General features: G+C 32.2%; 1 protein-coding gene across 1 annotated transcript; it reads left to right on the forward strand.

Annotated features, from left to right (window-relative positions):
- The first annotated feature begins 4,599 nt into the window (after positions 1 to 4,599).
- On the forward strand, positions 4,600 to 13,388 carry LOC112522162 (galactokinase-like). Its single transcript, XM_025131246.1, has 13 exons — positions 4,600 to 4,762; positions 5,370 to 5,554; positions 6,402 to 6,448; positions 7,210 to 7,304; positions 7,412 to 7,494; positions 9,024 to 9,092; positions 9,661 to 9,846; positions 10,444 to 10,578; positions 10,882 to 11,016; positions 12,416 to 12,486; positions 12,641 to 12,718; positions 13,057 to 13,198; positions 13,278 to 13,388. The coding sequence occupies exons 1-13, from the start codon at positions 4,600 to 4,602 to the stop codon at positions 13,386 to 13,388; spliced, it is 1,500 nt and encodes a 499-aa protein (XP_024987014.1).
- Positions 13,389 to 18,509: the final 5,121 nt, after the last annotated feature.

Consider the following 18,509-nt stretch of genomic DNA (forward strand, 5'->3'; position numbering starts at 1 on the left):
AAACATATATATATATATATATATATATATATATATACCTTTCAAAGAAAGACCTAACAGAACTTACAAGGCGAAGTAGGCTTAAAAAAAAAGAATAAATAATAAATAAATAAAAAGAAACATACCTTAACACGGAATAGGGGAAGAATTTCAGGTATTCCAATAAATATAATAATACCAACTATGTATTAATTGATTATTACAAACTATTTATATTTTTAACATATTTTATAACATTATTACATAGAAATTCAACGAAATCTTGTGAAATACCAATCATCTCGCTTCTACAATGTAGCTCATTTGGCAAAGGGGTAAGGTGATTTTGCCCAAATACATAACAGATCTTGGGTTCAATCCCAGCGCCCCCCCCCCCCCATCCGGCGAGCCTTAATTAACCGCTAAGTGAGCCAAAAAACGCCTCTCACATTGGTATCATTGGAGGCAGATCCCGTGTGAGAGTGGTTGAGGTTGTTGGTAATCAACTTTTTGTCCAAATACCAACCATCACCATGAGATTTGAAAATCTTATGTGGGATTTCAAATCCACAAAATCTTTCAAGAAATAGAATTCAATCCAGATCTAATTCAACCTTATAAATCAAACGGGGCCTTAGGTTAATGTCATTTATTATAGACAAAATAAACCTAAATGAACAATTTATTATGAACAAGATTGTAAATTTGTCTGTTTACACCTCAAAGATAATGTCTCGGTTTTATCAAATGATATGAGAAGTTTATTTTGTACTATTAAGACATGACAACAATATACAAGTGTTAGATTCAAACTTTGCAAGTATGACCGAAGTATTTATACCTTTTTATTGGTGAGTGTGGCGTAATTTGCAACTCTAATGACGTTGTGGAAATCATTATCTGATAGTTGTCATGTTTTGGTACCAAATATGATCTATAAATTGTGTAAACAATGTTTTCATGGACATTGACTTGACCAAGGTGGAAGTTTCAAACCCAAAGAGGGAATTAATCTTGTTCATTTTTCTAAAAATCTATTTAAGGAGTCAGAAGTGTTCTTGGAAACAACTTATCTACCACTCAGGATGTGGGCGAGATCTGCAAATATCCAACCTTCTCTATAGTATACCTCGTGTGGGATTTTGACGGGTTCGTTTAGCTTGGTTTGGGTTTTACAAAGTTATTGTGTAGATGCTATTTATAAATTATACTTTCGTCGTTTTTTTTAAACAAAAACAGTCTTGTCAAGTATTCAAAAAAATCCTATCATCCTTTACATTACATAAATGCATGTACCATGTTACAAAACTAAACTATATTTACACATGTATATTCTTTAAATGGAGTCATTGATCGTTCATGCTACGAGGCGGTTTATCAAATACTTACCGCGTAAGTGCTTATCCGTGAGAGATATCGGTGTCATTTACATTATTATGTAACATTATCGGTCATTCAAAATGAATTTTTGATAAACGTCTTAAACCCTATAAGCACTTACTGGGTAAAAGTCATTTCTCTCACTTACAGGTAAAACTATTGGTCCTTATCATGCCTCTTGTTGAGTAAGATTCTTGGTTCTTGTCATGCTCAATCATACGTAAGTGATATCGATAAACGATTACCCAGTAATCATTAAATAAACGGCCCTGTATTATTTCTTCATTTTTCTTGAGTTCTTTTTGGCCATTCCATAACATAGTTAGTGTAAAAACCAAATCCATATATAAATGAAATAGTCCCTTTTGATGTAGGAATGTACAAAAAATCGTCAAACCATTTAACTTGCACACCCAACCGGTCAACAACCCAATTAAACCTAACCCACTAAACCTCCAACCCGCTAAATCGCCAATTAAAATGGTTAAAATTGGGTTAGCCTAGCTCAACCTAAGTCAACCTGCCACTAATATATATATATATATATATATATAAAAGTTCGATAAAATTTTATTTATACCTATACATAATCTATTATATATATATATATATATATTAATAATGAGTAAAATTTTATATATTATTTGCTGAGTTCATGTTTGTAGTTCTTTTTAGCTATATTTATAGTATAAGTTATCAAAAGAGATTCACCACCAAAAAATATGACAGAGTATTGGAATTATTTTTACAGCAAGAACAAATGGATGTCTCGGAGAACATGAAGGATGCTGATAGATATACTTGGTTGACGAATCTATCACACCAAAACTACTTCATTTGATGTTTTACTTTGATGGAAATAAAATGCTAATAGTTATAGTATTTTAATACAACAACATTAGGTTTTATAAGATGCCTAAAATATATAAGAGTCCTAATATGATACTTTATAGGATAAACAAAAAAACTTCCTATATAAAAATGTTGCAGTATGTTTATACGACGCTTTTGGTGTCTTAACATATTTTATGACGCTTTTCAAATAAATTGTCGCATTAATAATTCCATATGACATTAATTGAATTAGTTTTACATTAACACAACAACCTTATAAATAGATAGTTTATAGGACATCTCTCAAAAGTGTTATAATAAAATAACTAATACTAAACTTTATTTAAAAAGTGTCCTAAAAAACTTGTTTAAATGTTCAAAAGCGTCATATAGACATATTGTAACACTTTTAGATATGATCTTATAATTCGGCCCCCATAAACTTAAGTCTTATAAATTATTTCATTCGTAAACTTTCTCCATTGGATTTTCTTTAGAGAATTTGTTAAACCAAAATTCCTAAAATATTTTATTTTTATATTTAAAAAAATTACATTGTTGATGCTATAAGAATCCTTCAACATTATTTCTAAAAATAGAGGAAATAATTTTTTTTATTTAATTTAATAAATTAAATAATTTTGAGTTTTTTGTTTTAAAAATAAAATATTGTTGATGCTATAAGAATCCTTCAACATTATTTCTAAAAATAGAGGAAATAAAATATTTTTTTATTTAATTTAATAGATTCTTTATATTGGTTTTTGAATAAAATAAAACAAAAAACTCAAAATTTAGAGGATTGTCTAAAATTTGATATAAGTAGAGAAAAAAATTTCCACAAATTAAATTGAAATATTATTATTTTATATATTTTTTAAATTGTGTATGTGAGGATAAAATTATAAAATATTTTAGTAATATAATTGATATAAAGTAATCTAAAATAAAGAATGTGTTAGAGTTGCGTGCAATTATTTTATATTTTAAGAAAAAAATATAAAACATTTGATAGAACAGTTTGGTTTTGTGGGATTTGGAATTGAATTCCATTGCAATTCTATATTTAATTTGAGAGAAGTTTGGGTTTAAAATATCAGGATTTCATTGAAATCTACCAAAAATACGAATTAACCTATAGGGGTACTTATTATTTCACATAAGATTTATTTATAATGATGTTTTAAAATAGTTTTATAATAATTAATTATAAAAAAGATTATTTAATTACTTTCAATGTGTTCTTTCATTAATTATTATTAAATGAAATTCATTTTTGTACCAAATCTATAAACAAAATACAATGAAATTCAAATCCTCTCAATTTTAAATGTTTATATTAAATCTAAATCCATTAAAAACAATCCCGTCACACCAAACGAGTTAAAAAATGCATTTTGGTTGAGAAATCTAAGTGCATGTTGTTTGGATCGTTTTTTTATTAACCTGAATATTTAACTCGTTACGAGAGTTGAGTAGTCTCAGAGTGACAACCTGCTTTGTGGGTAGCCCGGAGTTACCGCATTTGAACCTCTGTGACTACATGAGGATTTTTATTACCCCTTGAATTTGAACATGAGACCTCCAGACAATTTGATCTCTGGAGCCAAAACTCAAACCAATCAGACACCACACTTGTGGTTATTGATGATCCTTTGACACGTCCTTATGATTGCATGAACCGTATGTGTTAGGCGTGCGCTGATGTGGCATGTTTGTATTTTGGTTTTTACCTTTAAATTACAATGGCAGTTTAGAAAATTTTAAATGTCGTAAATTGAGAAATGAAAACTAAAAACATGATGTACTTTTACGAATTTTTTTAATTGGGTCATGAAAGTATAATCTACAACATGAAAACTAAATATAAATAATACATGTGTGTTTTGGACGGTTGGTTTGGTCCAGACCGTCCAAAAATCAAAACACATACTTGAATGGACTAAGTGGTTTAACTATTTACTCAGACTAGACTGAACTGTCAGACCGTTCAAACTGCTAAATAATCCGATTTGATTTGCCTTGAATGGTTCAACGATTTTTTTTAACCCTAAGCCCCAATAAGAATCAAACACGATATTTACATTGGTAATATGACTTGATAAGTTTTTGCCTCGTTCTTATCATATAAGATTATTGATATTTAAAAAGATTAATTCGATAAGGTAATATGACTTGATAAATGTTTTTTGGCGATAACTTAGAGAAAAAAAAACGAGTTTGATTATTTGTTAAAACAGTGTGTACATTGAATTAAAATTTATTGGGGGTGTATTTTATGTCAAAAATAAATATCCATGCATTTGATGGGCGACTCTGCCAACTGAATCCATAACTATAAACGCATTTGCTTCCATTTATTCGGCAGGGTTTTAACGATTTTCCATCATTCATCGTCGATCATCAATGGCGAAACACGAAGACCTACCAGTTCCAATCCAGTCAAAGCTCGAATCAGTGTACGGTCTTGGTTCACAACTGGAAGAAACACAGCTTCGCTTCTCTAATCTCAAGTCCAAATTCGTCGAGTTCTTTGGTCATCCTCCCCATATCTACGCTCGCTCTCCCGGTAATGTTGCCTTAGTCTTGAGTACTTCTGTAAACGAAAGTTTATGATGTGTTGATGATATTTACATTTAAATGGAGAACATGGAATGTGCATTTACTAGTTGCCGCTGTTTATGTCCGGACTTGCAAACTTAATGTCATTTGCTTAGGCTAGGGCTAGGAAGGTGAAGAAGAGGAACGCTGATTTAGACATTTTAAAAAGTAATTGCAAATAGAATATTTTTTATATCAATTTTGTATGTGAAAAGTACTCTCTTATTCCAGACCAGGGAATTTATGATCAGTTCTTAAACAGCAATAGAAAAACAATATGGAACTTTTACTTCTCAAAATTCAAAATCATCATGTTAAAACAATGTTTTGATCTAGAGGTTCCCTGAACCTTCAAGAAAAAAAAAAGTGATTCCCAGCTGGTTTGGTCACTTAACCACAATCGGTTGTAGCACGAGTGAGGTTCCCTGAGCCTTCATTGAAAAAATGTTGTGGATGACTTGGATAAGAGATAATCAGAAAGTTTGTGCTTATTTGAGTATGATGTTTTTAAATTTATGTTTAGGGCATGAGTGTTTAGTGAAATTGAACTATGTGATGTTTTGGATGTACTTTAGGAAGAGTGAATTTGATTGGGGAGCACGTTGACCATCAGGGTTATTCAGTGTTGCCCATGGCGATCAGGCAAGACACAATAGTGGCTGTTCGAAAACGGAATGCAGGGGAATCTGAAAAGCTTCTAAGGATTGCGAATGTTAATAGCAAGTTCACCATGTGTACTTATCCTGTTGATCCCAACCAGGTGCATTGCTTTTTGCTTTCAAGATAAGATAATAGTTTGTAGTTTTACGGTCTGACCATGAACAACATGTTATGGGTCTCCTTTAGCATGTCTTCTTTCAACAAGTGCTTGCATCATCTTCAAGATTACTAAACTATTTTTATATTTATATCTGTAGATATGACAGTATAGACATAACAAATAATGAATTTTATTTTATGCCTACACATATTAGATTCTGAGGTTTGACAAGCTAATGCCGTATTACTTTTGCAGTCTTTTGTGGTATATTGTGTTCTAGCTGCATGCCTGCAGCCAAACATTTATTGCTTGTTGTTTTTTTATGTTCATAACAAGTTACTATTTTCAGTACTGACCATTCTGGCTGTTATTTAAATGGCCTGTGCAATGTATTGCATAGAGTTAGTTTCTATGGTAATTTTGAAAAAATTGTCATCTCCTAAGGAGTTTCAGTCATTCTAAGACACTGGCATTTGTTAATTTGTTTGTATAGTTGACCTTATTATTTTATTGGCAAATATTGAAGAGCATTTTGATCTTGTTTTATAATTTCAAGCGGTACTATTTAATTATAGTTTTCATTGAAATGAAGAGTTATTTAGTAATTCTAGGAAAACACAGCTAGATTACTGCAGATATAGTCATAATTGCACTCAGCCTTCTAAAGCTTGTTAAGCCTTTTATTTACAGCAGTAACACTTCTAGAAAAAAAAAAAAAAACTAGATTACCATGCATGTAAATATAAATGTATCTCACCTACTAGATCTGCATTTTGCTTTTTAATCTCATTTTAAAAAGCATCCTTCTATCTGTGAAGGAACTTTATTACTATATTTTTTTATGCAGGAGATTGACGTGAAGAATCATCGATGGGGCCATTATTTTATTTGTGGGTGAGATATTAACAATTTCTGCTAAAGTTTGCTAGTTTATAATATTCATGACATTGTTTGGATTGAATATATCAGAGTGCTTCCATGTGATACAGAAATTCTAAACTGCTTTGAAACGAGACACATTTCTTAAAGGGCCTATGACACTTTAACTAATGTCCTTGAGTTTAACATATATAATCAGGGTTATCCGATCTGTGTTTGCAACTTTGCATTCCCGTGACTATCACACACACACATAAATATATATTGATAACTTTCTAGTAAACGGAGAAAAATCATTAAGCATGTCTTGTTTCGAGGGGTGAAAGGTGCATGTGGGGTTTTCGTACGCGGCTTAAAGCAAGCATTTCATTATCCTTGTTATCTTTTTGTTGCTTGACTACTTGTCTGCTCTGATGGACAATTATATAGAGTGTCTGTTGGAATTTGTGTGAAAGTTCTGGTATTCATTACTATCTTCCTTCTAACATGATGCTTCGTTCGACATTCCTTGTAGCATTGAAGTGTGCCAATCAGGGATCACCTTGAAAGTTGAAGTTTATAGAATCCCCCAGTGTTATAATATGCTTCTGACTCATACTCAGCAAAGGCTGAAGTATTAGATTGCTCCTAGTTTTGTAACTGAGTGGCCCTTCATCAAGTACTATATTGAAACAGTTTCTGAGGATGAAAAGTTCCTTGAACTTTTCTGAAGTAAAGTTTGCATGTAAAATATGTGCAGGATTACACAACAGAAACTAATGATGTTTACTCTGCAGATATAAAGGTTTCTATGAATATGCTAGATCAAGAGGGCTGGATGTCGGTTTGCCAGTTGGACTTGATGTTATTGTTGATGGAACAGTTCCTGTTGGTAAAAAATTTGCATTTAGTCACACGCCAATTAGTTTTTCATTTCTAGTGTTTATATTAGAAAGTTAGCCTTTGTGTTATAGATTGATTTCTTTCTTGTCCATACAGGGTCCGGGCTATCAAGCTCTGCAGCACTTGTCTGTTCTTCTGCAATTGCCGTGATGGCTGTTCTTAATGTCAATCTTCAGAAGGTATTCTGACATGTCCTGGAATTGTCAACATTGCTTATCTGATGCTGTAAAATTGACAAGAAAACTTTACCTATTGCCATGATTAAGACTTCAGTTTATGCTTCATACAGTACGAATCTGCTATTTTTCATTGAATTTACTTTTAGGAAGAATAGTTTGCTTCCTTTGGTTGACTTCAGTTTTTGTATAACTTGATGCAGAAGATTAGGCAATAAATACATAATAAGCTACAGACTTCTTTTCTCCTGAGTGGTTTACAGTTAATCAATCAGACTTTAGCTCCTTCATTTGAGAACTTGGTTAACTTATCATTTCCAAGTGTGAGCATAGCCGTAGAAATTCCCTAATCATCTCCATAATGTATTTTGTTCTCATATTGTGGTTAGGTGACTATTAGAGGGAACAATCTGACACAGATGAAGCTTGAAGTAATGGATTTGCATTTTTTACTGATTTAAACTAATGCAAAATGTTTCACGTTTTTGCTTGTTAGATTTGTTAATTGAATCTTATATTTATCAATTATCTCATTCAACCTTTTCTTTTTGGTAACCATGGGTGTTCGGGTCAGTTTGCGTGCACCTGACCAATCCCATGGGTGATGGCCCTTGAAGATAACAGCAAAGAAAGTCATCAGTGAGTCAGTGACCCCGAGGAGACTCAAATTGATGACCTGTGGGGAGGAGCAAGGCCTAAACTTTATTTGTCAGTGGAGCTGGCCCTCAATGAATATGATAAATGTGTATGTAAACCGAACTAGCAATTGCAGTGAACATCCAAAGCATAAGAAAAGAACACCAGATTTACATGGGAATCCTTTGGGAAAAAAAACATGGGAAGGAGAAGAATAACACCCAAACCAGTCTACCAGATGTCTCTCTCAAAAATTGAATTTTATGTTCCAAGTTCCTTGAACGGTTTCCCATTAATACGATCTAAAAATTTAGACATGAAACAAAGGAGGACACCTGCTAGAAACCACACGGTTTAAGCCTATGCCCCTTGGGTGGTAAGATACTTTAAAATGAAGTTTGTGTTAGGATCAATAATCACCTACAAACAATAATAATTGCATGAATCATGGTATGCACGCGGGTTATCAACTTGTCTATATCGGAGGGCGTTGCCAGGATTTTACTGCATTAAGAGAACTCTATAATAATAATAATACGAAGATGAAGGTTGATAGGATTATTTTAACTGTCATTTGTAACTATTTGCTAATAAATTTAGGCCGCAAAGTCATAGATCGGTCCAACACGAATTAGGCTCCATATCCTACCAGTTTGACACTAAATGCCTTGAAAGCATAGGCCTCCTTGGGGTGAGGCTCTGTTTCCCTGACCCAAAGTTTGTCTTGGCATTTGATGAAGCGTAAGGCTATGCAATATCTCCGAATTACTCACATCTGACCAGAATTAGGACACATATCCAAGAAGATGAAAGGCATATTTTGTCTTATGGCACTTCTTGAAATCTTCAAATGCCTACAAATTTCTTTATCTGATTTCAACTTTTATTTATCACAGAAAGAACTTGCTCAACTTGCATGTGAGTGTGAAAGACACATTGGGACTCAATCTGGTGGCATGGACCAGGTAACTCATAACTGATCCATTTTATGCTAGTAAACGCACTTGAAGGTTTTTACAGGTTTCCCTGTCTTCCTTCTCCAATGCTTGAGCGTTCATATATTCCTGTTAAAAGTAGTTCTCCTGAGTAACCCTGTCACTTTGAAATCAACTGTCTGCATATTCAAATGCAATTAGGAAAGATGGTTGAGTTTCACTCCTCATAGAAAAAATTACTCCCTTCTTCCCAAAAGTAACTACAATTGGTTAAATATCTAGAATACTATTCAATAGTTATAAAATAGAGGAATTGTGTAGACCAATGTAGTACTCGACTGAAACTTTCTAGAAAGACGGAAATGTTCCATTATGTTGGGACATCCCAAAAACCAAATGGTTGCAGTTAGATGGAGTATATCAGGATACCTGGTAAACTTGTCTTCACTTTAGGTTGAGTTCTGAGACAAACCTACATGATTTTATGTAGATTCGTGCCCATGAATCAATTACCTTATGAGTGATTTAGTTTTACTTCTGATTTTTAGTTGTCTATGCCTCCTGTCTCCTAGTCATAACTTTTGTCTTTTCTAAACAGGCAATATCCATCATGGCCAAAATTGGATTTGCTGAACTCATTGATTTCTGCCCTATTCATGCAACTGATGTGAAACTTCCTGCTGGTGGGTCTTTTGTCATAGCCAATTCCTTAACCGAGTCAAAGAAAGCCATCACTGCTGCAACAAATTACAATAATCGGGTTGTCGAATTACGTCTAGCTTCTGTAAGATTCATAATGCTCATCTCATTCTGTATTGTTGTTTTCTGCTGTTTTGAATTCCTTTCAACTGGACTTTTTTATACATGCAAAGTGGAAAGGTCACCTCAATGAATGGAAAACAACTTATTTACACATTCCGAAACTCTTTTTGACTTCCTTCTGCAATTTCTTTATGTTGCAGCTCGAAATATAGCTAATCCATAAAGTTAGTCATGTTTTGCCACATCTTATAAAACTGAAGTCGGCCCACTTGACATGATTTGATGGCAGATGGTGAATGAAACGACTATAGTTGTCTTTAGCTCTGTTAAAGATGGATGATAACACAAAACTTAAACATGGTATTTACATGATCAACAATTTGCTTACACCCATGGTCATGGCTGGCTTCTTACTGCAGAATTCATAATTTGATCGTACCTAACAAAACAAAGAGGCTGTTTGTTTTATAGTTGGAATTCAGACAAAAGAAGGACAACACCCAATAACTGTCTCCTTACACATTTGAGCCACCCTACAAAAGATGACCTGTCCTCCCATTTCAATTTTTTCTTGCAAAGTTATTTCTTAATAAAGATTGTTTTTTGGGGAATTTTCCAGATTGTACTTGGCATAAAGCTTGGAATGAAGCCTCAAGAGGCAATATCAAAACTGAAAACACTTTCTGATGTAGAAGGTTTATGCACATCATTTGCAGGCACTCATGGGTCTTCTGACCCACTCCTTGCTGTTAAGGTATCACTCTATCTGTTTTCTCTGTTTGATGAAGCTAGGTTGGTGCCTTGATTATTACAGTTTACTGGCTATATTGCTTAAATCTTACACCCTACCTAAACGCTAAACTCAAACCATAAAACCAAACCCATGGGGGAATAAATGGTTAACATGCAATCAAATTTCCAGTTGGCGTAAAAGTTATTCAAATCATGCATAAAATAGCTATATCATGTGAAAAGTTACATCTTGTCACATGTACATGGATGCTTAGAAATTTATACATATTTTTCACTTAATTATACCACTTTTTGTCACTTGTAGAAATTTTTGAAGGAAGATCCATATACAGTTGAAGATATTGAGAAAATCACAAGTGAAAGCTTACGGTCAATATTCGCTAATTCAACTTCATCGCTGGATGTGCTTGCAGCTGCTAAGCATTACAAGTTATTCCAGGTATATAACGTATGCCAAATAGAGGTTATGATTTTATGGACTCCCACACCAATAATAATACTTGTAAAATCCTACGTCTGGGCTTACACAAGCAGTATTCCTTGTGGCAAAGTGAAAAAGTATTAGATAATGTTTGATAGGGGTGAAAGGAAATCAGAGAAATGGGATGGGAAACGATTCTCGTAATTCGTTGGTAATGAGTTATGAGTGTAATAGATGTATGTATAGTTTAGGGTCGTTTTATATGATTAGCTCATAGTGTAATCTAGATATTCTTTCCCCCTTTTCTTCTTAGCATGTAAACTCTTCTATGGCTTCTTTTTTTTTCAGTAATTCAATATACATGCATTTCTTCATGCTCTTGCTTGCCAGTCTCATCTAAATCGATGAAGCTAATATATTCATCTCTATTGTAAACCTATCTCTTGGCATCATCTTTTACCATAATCAACTATCTCCTGGTTTCCCTGGTGTTCTGTCACCGACACCTCTAGTCTGCCAATATTTGGCCATAATCAAATTAAAACACTACTAATACCTTGTGAAATCATGCTTAAACCGTTCCTGGTTCGAACTTCCCTTGGTGATGCTTGTGTGAAATCAGGGAGCAGACCCCTCACGGTTCCAATTTCAAAACGCTTCTGGTTTGAACGCCAATTTGAAAGCTACCTCTGTATTCCCGAACTCTCCATGGGTTTTATTTCTATTAGTTTAGTTATGCAATATGGGACTCAATTTTCTTTGTCTGGGGGTTGTGTGCAGGATCACCACGACGAATCAGATACTATATTCCAGAAATATACATCAAAACCCAAACCACATTTACTTCTATCAATGCCAACAAATCTCAAACTCTTTCCATCCATCTCATCTGAAGAGAACACCCTCATTCCAGGCAGTTCTACCATGACTTTCCGAAAGAAGAAGCCTTAAAAGAGTTTACATGCTAAGAGAGAAGAATCCTTAGAAGAGTTCACATGCCTAGAAAAAAAGGGGGAGAGAATATCTCGACTACACGAAGAGCTAATTGCATATAAGGCCTTCTATGCAATTAGCTCATAGTGTAGTAGAAAATCTTTTCTCCTTTTTGTTCTTGGGCTTCTTCTTTAACAATTCAATATACAGGCATTTCTCCATGCTCATACTTGCCAATCTTATCTAACTCAACCAAGCGAATAATGTGAATGAAACAAGGTACCAAAGATTTGTTAATTTCCCATTCCACTTTCTTGGTAGTTCGCGAGATAGACTCTGAGAGAGAAGAAAACAATTTCATTTCTCATCTTCAATTTTCTCTGAGAACCGTACAAAAGTCAAAAAAACATAAATATAAATATTTGAGATCCAAATACTCATTTCATGAATAGCTTGAAGGGTTAGTTGACAAAGTTTTCCACAGAGAGCCTATCACGTTTACTCCGAAGCCAAGCGTGTATATGTTTTCAAGGACGTGGTATCATCAAATTCCACGTGAGTTTGCTTCTTCTGTGCTTCTAGTAAATGTAAATGAGTTTTCACATGACTTGTATTGTAACAAAAGATTCCTAAAACCCATGATTTTGGGGCGGACAGAAGCCCTTACGGTCAAAAGATATTGGAAGTAACATGGAAAGAATTTTTGCAGCGAGGAGGAGAAGCTGAAGAAGCTTGGTGACGTTATGAATGATAGCCACCATAGCTGCAAAGTACTGTACCAGTGCAGGTATTAATCTACCGTCCTATTGCTTTTAGAACACAAAAAACATGTATCTGTTAGAATAGAGTCAACATTTGACTTTTTGGGAGTCATGTTATTTATTTTCTATTTCAAATTTGACAAACATATGATTTTTACATAGAAAAGTTGGTTTTGGCTTTGGTGAGACTTGAAAGTTGAACCTCAGACCTCCAGGAAGACGGGGTTATCGGGTACCGCCAGGCCAATGACCCTTTGATGAACAAAAACTGATGATTAACATTAGCAAGATCACATATCACTTCTTGTTTTCTTGGTATTACCTTTTGAAATCGAATCTTATGTGCTCTTGATCCTTAACATAGTTGTCCAGAGTTGGAAGAATTGGTTAAGGTTTGCCGAGACAATGGTGCACTTGGAGCTAGGCTTACAGGCGCCGGATGGGGTGGCTGTGCGGTTGCGTTGGTCAATGAAAGCCTCGTCCCACAGTTCATTCTAAATTTGAAGGTTAACTACCCCCAACCCAACCCCCTTCTTGATACTTAACCGACTAATCTCTACAAAAATGGAAATTTACTTATTGCAGGAGCAGTTTTATCAATCTAGGATCGACAAAGGCATGATAAACAAGAGTGATCTTGGCCTCTATGTGTTTGCATCGAAGTCGTCGAGTGGAGCTGCCATTTTCAAGTTTTAGGTTCTATATATCCTTTTTGTCCTTGCTTTAATGCTCAATTTAGCTGTATTTCGTTAGGGACAATGATCATGTGATCATTCTTCTATCTTATTAGGGGTACATAAACTTTTTTGAAATTTCATCCAATCCCAGATGGGTTTGTGAAATCCAACTCCATTGTTTCCTGATTTCCATTTCAAAGAAGGTGCATGAGACCAACTATATTATGTGGTACGGAATGTTGAGTAATATGGAAGGTACATGAGAGGAAGATGGAGGTGGCATAAATCCATTCATTTATGGTTGCACCATGCCAGATAGGATACAGAACGAGGTATCACAACCATAATTAGGAGTAAAGTCTGCCTCGAATAAAATGAGAGAAGGAAGACTATGGTGGTTTTGACACTTTTGGTTGGAGACAAATGCTGGCACCAGTAAGAAAGGTGGAGAGCGTTACAGTCGAGGGGTGAGGACTCTGTAGCCCGAGGAGGACGTGGAACGAACAACAACTGAGGTTAGACATGACGATTTTGGACGTTTTTGAGGACATGATCCATATAAGAATTCGTGGAGAGCAAAACTAAGGTGACAGATTGTGTGTAAGGGCTCGAGGCTAATAGGGACATGGGAGTGACGAAGAGGCAGTGGATGGTTAGAGAGCCGACAACTAAAGGGCCGTTTACCAAAAAGTTTACCGGTAAGAGCCACTATATTCACTAACCTTACCGGGTAAGAATCTTCACCATCAAAACAACGTCATATGCAACAATCTTACCCGGTAACCGCTTATTGGTAAGAGTCATTACCATCAATTACGGGATAAGACTCTCATGCCTTGCCTCTTACCAGGTAAGATTTTTGGTCATTGTCATCTTAATTCGGTAAATAAGTGATCCAGTAAGTGTTTACCTAGTAAGATTTTTGGTCCCTGTCATCTTAATTAGGATTGTTTGCTAAACGCCTACCTAGTAAGTGCTTACCGGGTGAATATGCCAAGTGCCGAGAATCTTACACGGTAAGAGCAATGACAATGACTGAGAGTCTAATCCTTAAGTGAGGGTGATAACTCTTATCTGATAAACACTTATTGGGTAAATTGTTGCATACAATATCATTTTGATGGACTATAATCTTAGCCATTAAAGTAAGCTAGAGCATTACATAAGCATTTACCGGTAACTGATTGGTTCAAATGACCTTGGATAAAAACAACCATTGATATACACATTTTAAATCCATAATAAATTGCCAAACTAATTTGATAAAAACCGGTTGATAAATAATAGAAAAAGTTCAATTATACTATAGACGATAGGCAACTAGACTATATATGGTTATTGATATTGAACATTTGAAGCCATAATTGAAGGGTGTGGCCCAACCTTAGTTCTCCACCGACCGACGGTGCATGGATTCAAATAATTTGGATATCTTTTGGTAGACCCTAAAAAATCTCTAGATTAAAACATACAAATAATTTTGCATCACTACAAATCTTTCATTTTTGTTTCTTAGATGCACCATTATTTATTTTGTACCATATGCATTTTCAGTTATGAAAATGTAATATATCATCTTATTATTAGTAATGGATTTAAACCCTTTGATTACAACTTATAAGATTATACATGTGTAAGATGATAAGATGGTAAGAGGCGAATATTTGTTAAAAACGTGTTCTTGTTTGATTTTTTTTTGTTGCTGATTGTCATTCTCTGCAATACTTGAGATCAACATTTCATAAGAGCGTTTCCAATGAGTATGATAAAACACCAAATTTGATGCAGAGATGCAGAAATCTCGCTTCAACCAGGATACAAAAAGTGAGTTAGTTTTTTATATTACTAAATACAATGACTCATAAGTCATTGTCCATTTTTTTTTCTTACAATTTTAATCAAAAACCAAAAATTATTGTTGTTCATATTAAACCATCTTATTCCAGATATTAATAAAAATTCTTAAATCTTGCATCAAGACAAGTGAATAATATAACATGATTACTCCTTACATTCATTTTAGCTCTTTTTTCTATCTAATTTTTATTTTATACCTCTTTCAAATTTCAATCTATTCACATAACTTATTAAGTATTTAACAATAAGAATCTTGATTATTTTACATAAAAAAAAATAAAAGATACATAGATTTAAAAGTAAATTAAACTACAACATCAATTGAAAAGTAATATTAATAGATGGTAATGTAAAGTGGGTGTGTATATGGTATTTAATAAAAAAACTATAAAAGCTTCACTTTTAACTCTATAATTAAAATAGTTTACTTTTCATTGAAATAAAAAATAGTTTAGTTAAAACAAACTATATATGAATAATATAACATTAAAAATTAGTGGAAGAACATTCCAGGAATGTTCTTCTTTCCATTTAGGTTGTTAAAAACCTGTTTTTATTAAAATCAAGATTATGTTTGATAAATTAACAAATGATTGGTAAAATAATTGATTATTGATAAGGTAGCTGATGATTGATAAAGTAACTTATAAATAAATCATAGTTGGTAAAAAAGATCTAGTAAATATGTAAATAACAAAAGAGGGTATTTTAAAAATTAGGTAATTACAATATTTTATAGTATAATTAAATAAAATCTCGTATAAATAAAACAATATAATATGTTGATTAAATGAATTTCAAATTGACTATTGTATATATATTATAAATTTGGATTTGTTAAATCAAATTTTAGAAAAAACAATTAATTTGTGATTTTAAATAATTATAATATATAATATAAATAAATTAAAATTGGTAAGCCTTACATATTCTAATGAACTAATAATTTTTTTAAAAATATAATGAATAATTGAATTAAATATCTATACTATATTATAAAACATTTGACAAAAACTCTTAAAAACCATTTTTTTATGCATGAAGTACTGTTTATTGATGCATATTACTTAAATTCAAGATTACAAGTAAAATATGCATAGATACAACTTATTAATGTTTTATATTTGAATTCGTGTAACTAACTGCAGATAAACATAATCAAATAGAGGATAAATATCTAATTTTAAATATAAAAAATTTAAAATATAATTAGAATAATCATTAAGTTTTAACAGAATACTTAATTATTATATCTATAAAAAATTATATAATTAAACGTAAATTAAATTATTTTGTTACGTTAAATTAAATTATAATAAAAATTTTGAATTGAAGAAATTATACAAAACAAAAACTTTTAAATAGTTAATTTGATACTAATATTAATATAGTTTTTTCAATATTTTATGATATTTTATTCAAAAATAAAAATATTATCGTTTTCTCAAAACCACATAAAACTGTATCATATCAATGTAGATAAAGAATGAAATGAAACGTTGAAATCGAGATGTGTCTCGATGCATTGCACGAGTACCCTTCTAGTTTTATTAAAATCATTTAACACAATTTTATTATCTATGAAACAAAATAAGTATAATTTTAATTTTATGTAACTCACATGAACTTGTTATATTTGATTTTTGATAATAATTAAAAAAGTAATAACATGGTTAATAGTATTCTAGATAATTAATCATTGATATTAATGTGTAATTAAAACTAATTAATAACTAATAATTTTCAATTAATGTTAGTTGATATTTATTAATATTACTAACACTTAACATTTATTTATAATCAATAGTAATAAATAATAATTAATATTGGTGAGACTTATAATCGGAGAAAGTAAGAATAAGCTCCAAAACGTTATTTTAACTAGTATTTTAACAAGTTAGCTTATATCAAAATAAGATTCAACTCTTAACGATTCAGATGTTGTCTCTTAATAGAATTATTAAGAGATAAACAAACAAAACCCCTTAAGGAGTTGTTTGTTTATCTCTTAATAGTTTTTTTAAGAGGTAACATCTGAATCGTTAAGAGGTGAATATTGTTTGGCAAAAAAAAAGTCTGTCTCTTAATGGTTCTAAAGCTCTTTGAATAATTTTGTATCATGGGTCTCCCTTAACTATTTAGCGCCATAATTTTGTTGTAAATAATTATATTTCATTTTGCATTATATCATGAAAGTCTCTTAATTATTCTGCACCAAATCATTCAACAACTGCTAAACAACCCTTAAATTATGGTAGCAAATTACGAGTTAAACAAGCTCATCAGGTTTTAAATGACATGTTAAATCAAACATTGCAATTTTTATAAAAATAAAATAAACAACATCACAAATTGGTCAACAATTAATGAAGCATTGACATATAGTTTATAATGGACAAAGTAACATGCAATTTTATGGATTAAAATCGAACACACAAATAATTACTTATAACAAATAAATATTTAATTTATATAAAAAACTTATTTTTATAAATAAATAATGAAAACCGTTATCATCATCATCACTAGCAAAGCAGGTGCGCTGGTCTCATTGATATTTGATACAAGTTCACAAGATGCTAAAAATCATTAATAGCCAAACTATTATTCAAGACATTATTAATTTAATTTAAAATGCATATACAAAGAAGTAGAAATATCAAATGTGGTATATAGATATATAAGAGGAAGATTCAGGAAAAAATCTAAATAAATGAAAAGCTGAGAAACATCATGTTAATCATTTATCTGGACGGTATGCATATATACACACGAAAAATCGAAGTTGTTTCTTGGTTTTTATGCACTTGTGCATATTATGCACATGTGCATATTATGCACATGTGCATACTGGACAAGATGTTTAAATTTACCGGTATGCGCATGTGCATACTGTACAGATGAACGGTTATCAGAATGTTCTTTAGTTTTTTCATTTTTTTGTGATCCCCCCCTCTCTCTCTCTCTCTCTCTCTCTCTCTATATATATATATATGGAGGTTCAAACGAGAACCCCCGTGATTTACGAAAACGCAAAACAATCCAATAACCTCAAACTTTTTTAATTAATAAATTAACTTTTATTACATATAAATAATTTAATAAGGACAGTAATGTAATTAAGTAATTTTTATAATTTTTATTTTATTTTAACTAACCATAATTATCCTATCACGTTTCCATGTTTTACTCTTGTTAGTTTTCTTCTTCTTCATATCACATGATTACACCAAAAATTTAACTTATCAACCAAAACGATAACCCAAGTGATGTATAACGATGA

This window comes from Cynara cardunculus, assembly GCF_001531365.2.
Source record: "Cynara cardunculus var. scolymus isolate 2C chromosome LG 11, CcrdV1, whole genome shotgun sequence".
Classification (NCBI taxonomy): domain Eukaryota; kingdom Viridiplantae; phylum Streptophyta; class Magnoliopsida; order Asterales; family Asteraceae; genus Cynara; species Cynara cardunculus.